Consider the following 9,926-nt stretch of genomic DNA (forward strand, 5'->3'; position numbering starts at 1 on the left):
ATGCTGCGTAAATCGAACACAACCCTATGTCTTAAATCTTGTTTTAAAACGTCCTATTCCATTCAAATTTTTCTTTCTTTATTTAAGTAGTCTATATATATATATATCCTTTTACCTAGATATTCGTTAATGGCCTTTAAAGAACTCTTATATATAGTAATAAATTGTATATATCATATTTATTTTTTTATTTTTTATATGTTTATTATGAATATTGATAAAAACAAGACACTAGAAAATTTTAACATTTACATACAAAAAAATAAAAATAAAAAAAATTAAGTAATAAATATCGGGCTTTGTGCATGCAACAAACATTTGGTCCATCATATAAATTTTGCAGCTCTTTGTTCTTGTAAAAACGGTAAAAATATATATTTGATGACGCAAAAGGTTTTTGCATACACTTCATTTGAAATGCACATTTAATTCCCTAAATCGGTCTTACTTTCCTAGGTAGATAGCAAGTAAAACGGACAGCATAAGTACCCCGAATGCTATGAGAAACGCCCAGAAGTATACACTGCGTTTCGTTTCTGTTTTTTCAATTTCTGTGTTATTTGCTATGGAATAACTTGAGTCTGGAGTGCTCTGATTCAAACGATCTTCATCAGCCACCCTTTCCAAATCTTTACAAATATTTTCCTCACTGATTTCCATGTCCAGATACTGTTTGGCTTGGGCAACGGCAACTAACGGTGCCTCACCACGAAATATATATTCCGAAAATTGCACAGGTGTGTCATTAGTAGTTGTAGTTAATTTAAAATAAATGCGTCTTGGCGGCTCTCCCATAAAGTCTGAGTCTGTACTCACGTTTGGATCTGTCAGACCATCACAGTAAACTTGTATGCGTGCCGCCAATGAACGCATTATATCTTCGCAAATAAAGCGCTTCACGTCGCCTATAGATGTTTTTGGATTGCACCAAATACGTGACGAGATACTGCCGAATACTTTAAATTCAGTTTTTATATTTAACATAACGCTGGGGATTTCATTAAATACATAAATTTTTGGATAAAAACACTTCACTGAACTTATGTTGTCATTTTCCTTTTTCTTCTTGACATAATTTTCCAACAATTCCTCGCTTAAAAGACAATCGTTGTCAAATAATATTGTGGATTTGCTCAATTCGTTTTTCGTTTCCTCTATGAGTTTTTTAAATTGATCCTCAATGTTAATTTTTGTGGTGGCATCCACATCCACTATATTGTATATTCCCTCCACATCATAATTTGTTTCAAACTCATACCATTCGAATGGTTTTTCTACAATGCGGCAGTCCATAGGTGAAAGGGTACCGCCACTATAAAGTGATACAATATTAAAACATCAAACATTATTTTGATTAAAATGTAAAAACAAAGTTATATACGTTTATATGCATACACACATAAATAAAAATGCATTCCATTTTAAGAAGCGATTCCAGCTTTTTTACTGGAATCACTTTTGAAAAGCAAGATAAACTACACATATACAATAAATATCTCATATATATAAACTATAAGTCATTTAAGAACAAAAAATATATGTGTCATATCACCGTATAAGTAATATGGTACATTAAGAAAGAATGTACAAAACCTTTGGAGCTAAATTATGCCTTATAGATTTTTAATCGAAGTTCAAAATATTTGAAAAATTTTAATTCGATTTTTGATAAAAAAATGGAACTTTAGTCAAAATAAAATCGAAAACACGTACACAAATAAAGTGGGAAAAATCAGCAAAGAGTCAATATGAGAAAAATACCAAAACAAAACGCATATTTGAAAATGTCAAATAATGTCAATAAATTATAATGTTTCTAAACTTTAAATTTGCTAATTATTAATTATTTACCATAGTACGCATTTTATGTTTGCCGTAAAATATGTTTTCTTGCATTCCCTGGACGTTCATATTTGTTTGAATAAAAGAAGCGAAAAGGGAATTATTTATATTAGGAACGTTTCTTTGAAAATGTTAAGTAAAATTATTGTGTTGAAAGGCAATATCATTTATCGTTTAACATTTCTGATTTACAAAATCTACAAATTATTTTGTAATTGCATAAATGCAATCGCATGCAGACTTAATTAGGAAAGATATTTTCCTAATTTTGGTTTTCGAAAAATGAAGCATTCGAAATTCAGAACAGCAATAATAATAGTAATTTTGTAATAATGAAATTAATGAAAGTGCCTTACTTATTGCTGTGAGTATAAAATCTGCACATTGCCTTGTTCGTAGTTGTTGAGTAAGCCAAAAACAGCAGGTTTTTGTTGACGTCATCTACGAAGCTGATATAATTCTGAGCTTTCAATAAAATACTGAAATTAAAATAGAATTAAATTTGGTATTTACTTCTTGTAAATAAAATACTCACTTCTGAATTTCGTTTAGGATTCTCTTTGCGCTCTTGAAAAGGTTCTCATTAATTTCACTTTTGGTTGATACAAATCCACCTAAAATGAAATATATATATTATATATTTAAAGAATGCCGTACTATCGTGGCGCTAGTAAACAATTTCTGTTTATGATTTTAGTTTGTTATTGAAATGTCAGGATGAACCTATTTTTTTTCTACATCATTTACCTAACACTCGAAACGATCCTGGCAACATTTTTTCTGCCATTGTCCACTGATGTGACAAGACTGAGACATCTATGTCATCGATGCATTTTGGAGCGTTTTGTGATTCTTGTTCTGTGCCACCATCTTGCATTGCCACTTCATCTTCGTCACAATTTTTGGCTAAGTGTACGACAACGAACTTTTCTGGCTCAGCATGCTTGTTATAACGAAAATAGAAATTTTAAAATCGTAACACACTACACTCAAATTCCAACATTCAATGTTACCTGGCCAGCAACTATACCGAAAGCAAAATCCAAATCTTGGCCACATTTTTGCAAATAAATTTCATCTGATTTACTCAATAGTAAAATAGGCATAATGTTAACGTTTTCGTGTTAAATCAAATGAAAATGTTATTTATATATTGTTGAAAATAAAATATACATTCAGTATAGTCCTTAACGTTTAAAACTTTCTAGTAACAAAGTACACTGCCAATATGTCTAAAAAATAATTTTTGTTTTTAATGTAAAATGTCAGAATTTGTTTACGTGTGGCAGGAGGGTTGCCCAATGAAATCTAGAAAAAAAGTACTTATTTCGTAGTTAGTAGTTAGATCAAAGATTATAGAAGAGCATGATAAGAAAATGTGATGTGTGCAATGCATTGTCTTTGTTGAAATTTAAAGAAAATAAAATTTTAATAATAACACGAAGGTAAAACTTAATAAACATTTGAAGTTCGATAATATGTTTTTGAATAAAATTTTTATTTGTACTGTAATTATATGATATGATTCTTTGAAAAAATACTGCAGAGCCATCTAGTGGTTAATAGTACAGTAATGTATGTAATATTTAGATTGAGTTCAAAATAATTTAAATTCAAATATGCATAAAGTTTAATGAATACATAAATCTGTTATATATTTACATGTGCATATGTCTTAAATTTAAATAATCTCAATTTAAATTTGAAAATCTATAAAATATGAAATTTTAATCTAATTCTAACAATTAGATATTTTTTCATATCCATCACATATTTCGCATATGTCGCATATTATATTAATCGGAGCTATTGACCCTATAAAGTGAACCATCTATACTCGTCCTCAATTTGGAATTCGCAAAACCGATAGTTCTTTTTAATTATATTTAAAAGTTGAATATTCTGGTTCAAAATCGGTTCTGGTTTTAATGATATACTTAATATTTTTCTGTGTTTTATTTTAGGTTAATCTTATAAAACTCTGGATACGCATGGATTTATTTTATGAATAACATTAGTTATCTATCACAAATAGCAGTAATAAAATAAAAAAAAACGGTCGGAAAAAATAATATAAATGTGCTCAATCTTAAATTATGAAATACATTTATATATATATATATATATATATATATACTAGCTGACCCAGCGAACGTTGTTTCCCCTTGCAATTAATTTTCCTGGCGTTCGTTTCGTTGCTCTTGACTTTCATTAGTGATTGTATCCTGGTTTCTTACATTTTCATTGTTTTCTGCCGATCTATTTAACCGACGGTTCCTCCTCATCCACGAAGACGTGCCATTATTTTTTGTACGTTATTTATATCTTTATATATATAATTCTTTTTTTTTGTGTGTGTTCAAGTGAATTCAACGAAAATTTAGATTCACAATTTGGTCCACTGGATAACGGTTTTTTTAATTATTATACAGTTTTTTGGTATCCATATACATTTATATTAGAAATTTAATGCAACGGCAGTTTTACGATTCATTTTAAAGATTTTAAACTTTTTAAACTAATCAAAGTAAGCATGAATAAATTTTAAATTTCTAATATAAATGTGTATGGATACCAAAAAATAAAAAATTAATTAAAAAGACATTATCCAGTAGGCCAAATTGTGAATCTAAACCTTCCTTGAATCCACTTGAACACCCACAAATAATTTCATCAAAATCGGTTCAGCCGTTTAGGAGGAGTTCACTGTCAACACACGTACAGAAGAATTATATATATAAGATATATATATATAACTGATATAAATTTCTTCAGTTTATATGTAGAAAATAACCAGCTTTACATATAAATATTTATATTTATTTATAATTTTACTTAATAGAATATTAAAAGCCAACGTTTGTTTTCCAAAAATTATATACGAATTTTTAAAACCAACAAATATTTCCAAAGACTACTGATTATAAGTATTTGAGAATATTCGAAACAGCTGTATGGAGAGCCAAAAATTCAATTAATTCTAAATAAACTTTTGTTGGTGTGACTCAATATTAGTACCAAACCCTTCTATTATATTATATTAGTATAGTTTTCTTTTCTCATAATTAAGTTTCAAAATAAAATTAATAAAAGCTTACTTATTTCCCTGTTTTAACTAAAATATCCTAAAATACTCGCTTTTTGGTTGTCACTGTCTGTCACGTTCTACGTTTTTCCCTTTATTGGTGCTGTTAGCTGACAGTATTTTATTTATTTTATTTTTTTGGTACTGTGAAGTAGTATTGAACAGTTTTATTTTTTGTTTTAATTTATATATTTAAGCTAAGTTGAGCACTGACTTATTTTAAAATGAAGTTATTTTTTCGTCATAAATATAAATTTACAAAACTAAGGCAATTTATATGCAGCATTACATTGTTTTATGTACATTTGGACTGAATTCCTTTAGTACAACAAAAAGATAATATTTTACTATTATATTTTAATTATTATACAACATTTACAATTATATGTGGCTGCTATCGGAAGGGCTTATGTACTTTAATATACACATAGTTACCTTAATAAGAAATTTATTTGTGGTACAATTAAGCAGAAACCAAAAAGCTTCATATGACATCATAGTCATTGTAGTCATAATGCAATTCATACCATGAAGGTTACACAAATCAACATTAAAGAAACAATTTAAAAACAATAAAGCCCAAACTATCTAAAAATTATAATGAAAACGTTCAGAAAAAATTATAATTTCGCAAAGAATCGCCAATAAGGAAGTGCTTAAACGGCACTTAATCCTGTTTGCACCAAAGCGAAATAACGAATTTTTAAAAATAAAACTGAAGTGAGAATAACAAGAAAATAATAACTAAAAATGAGCAAACGAATTTGAAATTGTCAAATGGGCCTCGTACAAAGTATCTACTTAAGTGTGGAAACAGGTTAAAATTGTCTTATTTCGAGTGCCCCTACACAGCTGGAACATGCTGACGCAGTAAAGCAGCAATTAAAATGTTTTAGGAAGTATATTTTCATATGCAAAAATTGATAATGAAATTATTTTGCGACTAGAACGACTAGAGCGACTCTCGTCGAGAAGTGAATACACAGGTCACAAAATTTATGACACTCCAATGTGGGTAACTACCCATCTAAAAGTCACACCTATCACAAACACCAGTTAACAAGATTTTGTGCAAGTGATAAGAAACAGAAGGGACTTCATGGTGTGAATATGATAGATATAAACATGTTGTATGTACACCATTTCCCTCTTCTTTTACACATAAGAATGCATTCCGACTTTTGCAGGATGCGTTTCATAACTTCAGTACTGATAGCATCGTCATTACTCAAAGTTAAAATTTGGTGTAAGTTATATGTTAACGGAGAATGTATTAAATGATTAGTGTCATCATTAATAAAATACCTGGATAAGTAACCGGTGTGAATAAAAAAGACAAATCAGAAGACGCAATTACTAGTGGATCCGTCACAAGACTTTACATTGCTAATCAAGCTTTTAAATGGAATCTATGACACGTTAAATATATAAATCAAACTATAATTAACTTGTACTCTTTTTTTAATGTGTCAAAGGAAAGTTTAATTTATTAATTGTATTTTCTAAAATAAAAGAATTAATAAAAATCTGTTTCACGTTCTGCAAAATCCGTTGCGGCAACGATAATTGCAATTTCATTAATTGCTATCGCTGGAGCATCAAAGCATCTTCCTGTTGACCAATAGCTAAGTAATAATTAAATATATCAAGGTTATTTAAAAAATATTATCCTGTACTATGTAATAGAAATCCTATTTATGTATTCTCGGTGGCTTTCCGTCTAATTGTGAGCAATCTTTATTAAATCTAGGCCAATTCATTGTTTTGTTAACCAGTGTAAGGTAAATTGAAAACTGAATTTATTTATTTATGTTGACCAATAGCTAAGCAATAATCAAATATATCGAGGTTATTTAAAAAATATTATCCTGTTCTATGTAATAGAAATCCTATTTATGTATTCTCGTTCGCTTTCCGTCTAATTGTGAGCAATCTTTATTAAATCTAGGCCAATTCATTGTTTTGTTAACCAGTGTGAGGTAAGTTGAAAACTGAATTTATTCTTTGTGTTAAAACATCATTTAGTATTTTTAGTTATAATAATTAATTTACTTTGTTTTAAAATTAAGCATTAAATGTTTGTTTAAGTTTACATTAATTACTTCCTTGTGTTTTTTTCACAACAATAAAAATTGAGAACCAAACTCGTTTTGCATTTGAATTTAACTACAGTTGCACTACATTCGGTACTCATTAAGTGTTCTAACACTTTGCAAGGGGCATATTGCATATGTCAACTTACCTATAAGTTAACAGAGTTCAAAAAAAGCATGTCAGCAACAGAATACTTACAGAGTTACAATTTATCAGTTTATTGTTATAATAACGGCATTCTTTATGTAACGAAGTGTTATCCTTATGTTATATACATACATAAATTTAACAAACTGTTAGAGCTGAGAGTGGTGTGTATCTGAATTCACCATTTGTGATAGTTAAAAAAGTTGAGGAAGAGTTGTTAAATTTTAATGAAGGTCAGTTTGGTACATAATCTTCAGCAGTAGAAGCATGTAATGTACAAATGTAATCTTAACGAAAAGATGACGTATGTAAATTAGTGGTTTTGTTAAATTGAGGTTCATTGGAATCTTATGGAATAAATTGGTTACCTGATTATTATTGTTCCAGCTACCATAACTCAGAAAATTGTGTTTTATTTTATTTCGTTAACTTTTAATTAAGGTTAGTTTCAGTATAATTGTATGATTTAACTTATTAATATTAAATGCTTCACAAAACGTTGAAGTTAATTTTCATAACAAATTTGTTCGTTGCATAAAATTTTGGGTTCAACAACTCTCGCGCAATTTAACTTGGCTTATAAGTTTAAATGTTAGCGTTTTACTTTTGTTTTCTGCTGCCATGAGAACTATCAATTTAAATTTCATTATTTGGAGGCCTCCCTACTCCTCCACGGGCATGTCGTTGTACTTGTTCGAGGTATTTTTAAATGTGACTACTGTTGCTGTCACTAGCTCCGCTGCTGTTGCTACTACTTCCACGGCAGCGCCGCCGTGACAGAGCTGTCATTTGGGCTTTGTTAGGCGTATTGCGAGCCACTTGAGCGGTTTGCCAAAGTAGCTAAGTAGCTCATATAATTGCTTAAATTCGGGGAAGTAAAGAGCACTTTTTTGTTTCTACCTAATATATATTTGCATGTCGCTTATTATTATATTTATTTAATAAATTTTTATTTTTGACAATTACTAACCACTTACTTCTACTAGACAAAATCACTCTCAAGTCCTAAATTACGTTAAATGCGTTCAGTTTTTAGTTTTCAGTGCATATTTTTGACGTTTGAATATTGGCAACTCCGTGTTTGTGTTTGTGTTTGTGTTAGTGTTTGTTTGGTATGTGGTGTTTTGTTGTTGGCTTTATTTTGTTGTTGGAAATTATTTTAATATTTCAATGAAGGTCAGTGTTATGTTAATTTAATTTTGCGAATTATGTTGGTATTAATCGGAAACGATAGGAATTTGTTATTGTTGTACCAAGATAAAAAATTTACATACGCACATACATTATATTTTATTAATATTATTAATTTGCAATTATTTGCTGTGGTCAGTAACGTTTAAAAATTAAGAAACAATTTAAAGCAATTGTGGGGATTAGTGGATATTTTGCATGTGAATGTTAGCACCTCCTGCCGTTGTCACGCCCTCTTAAACAAACAGTATTCAGATTATGGTAATTGCTTGCATTTTAATTTAAATCTCGCTTTAGGAGTGGGTTTCGATTATTCACATCTAGAATAGTAATAATTTCATCTTGAATATTTGGTTCAAGTTTATTACTGCAATTAATTGCTCGACAAAAATTGTATACTTGACCCTTAACTTGGATTTCAGCAAAGTTCATATATGATTTCATTCAAATGTAATTGATTGTGTTTTCAATTATTTATCGTTTATATGTGAATATTAATTTCAATGTTAGTTCTAATGAATATTTAATCTCACCAATAACAAAACTACACAAAAATTATTCTAGTTTATTTGCCATTAAACGCTTTTTGGTTGTCTAGTTTTGGTCATGGTAGACTTTGTCTTCTGTGAAGGTAACTTATTACCGCCCTTTTGTTTAAACTTTTAAACTCAACCTACGCAGTTGATAAAGATGATTAGTTATTTAGAATATAGATTGGGCTCCCTGAATGGATTAATTGATTGAAGAGAAGTCTTCCTCTTTCCTCTTCTTAAAGGAATACTCAATTTTTATATATATATATATATATATATGTCGGTAAGGCTAAGCTAACCCCACCAAAAAAGATGATATTCCCGATAGATTACAGTTTGGTGAAGCTTACTTAATTTCTGACATTCCACTATGGTCTTCTATTTAGATAGTTAATAAGTTCTTTATTCACACATTTACACTCAATCATTTTACACTATCAAATTTACTATAAGTTAAGAAATTTACTTTGAATATATTTTTAAGCACTTTTTAATGAGATCAGTATTCTCTTCTTTATTTATATTACCACTGTTTTGTTGTTTATTATGGAATGACAAAGAGAATATTGCAGCTCGACTGTTCGAGAGGTTCGTATTCTCCTACTTCTATAGGTTACCCTATCCAAACTTTCAATTCAATTAGTTCTATTAATTTTTAGATAAATTCCTGACAATGAAATGGACGTATGGACATAACTAAATCTATTTATCTTGCATTGCTAATCAATAATGTATATGGATTAAATAGCAACAAATACGTTCTTTAATCGTAATTGGTTCCGAAATTTCAAGACTATCTTGGAAACTACTGACAATCTAGGAAATATCAAAATATTCACAAAATATTGTGAATTGTTATACTCGTATAATTCTTACATATATAATACGAGTACCAACCAAATCTGTTTTACGTCTTGTTTATCTAAATAAACTGATGTAATTACATTCATTAGCATATTTTTGAATTATGACTGTATACATATGTATACACAAGTGACGTACCAAATATATATGTAGTGCCAATTTATTTAGTA

The 9,926-nt window shown here is 29.1% G+C and overlaps 1 protein-coding gene and 1 long non-coding RNA gene across 2 annotated transcripts; one reads left to right on the forward strand and one right to left on the reverse strand.

The window, feature by feature from the left end:
• Window positions 1-231: 231 nt before the first annotated feature.
• Window positions 232-3,224, reverse strand: LOC119665673 (protein odr-4 homolog). The gene is made up of 5 exons (XM_038074905.1): window positions 2,856-3,224; window positions 2,590-2,785; window positions 2,378-2,456; window positions 2,199-2,321; window positions 232-1,312 (listed from the first exon to the last, which is right to left on the reverse strand). The coding sequence occupies exons 1-5, from the start codon at window positions 2,946-2,948 to the stop codon at window positions 445-447; spliced, it is 1,359 nt and encodes a 452-aa protein (XP_037930833.1). The 5' UTR covers window positions 2,949-3,224; the 3' UTR covers window positions 232-444.
• A 3,229-nt stretch (window positions 3,225-6,453) lies between these two features.
• On the forward strand, window positions 6,454-9,700 carry LOC119671950. The gene is made up of 4 exons (XR_005251851.1): window positions 6,454-6,708; window positions 6,812-6,906; window positions 9,455-9,480; window positions 9,552-9,700. It is a non-coding gene; the product is annotated as an uncharacterized LOC119671950 (long non-coding RNA).
• The last annotated feature ends 226 nt before the right edge of the window (window positions 9,701-9,926 follow it).

Source organism: Teleopsis dalmanni, chromosome 1 (genome assembly GCF_002237135.1).
Source record: "Teleopsis dalmanni isolate 2A chromosome 1, ASM223713v2, whole genome shotgun sequence".
NCBI classification, from domain to species: domain Eukaryota; kingdom Metazoa; phylum Arthropoda; class Insecta; order Diptera; family Diopsidae; genus Teleopsis; species Teleopsis dalmanni.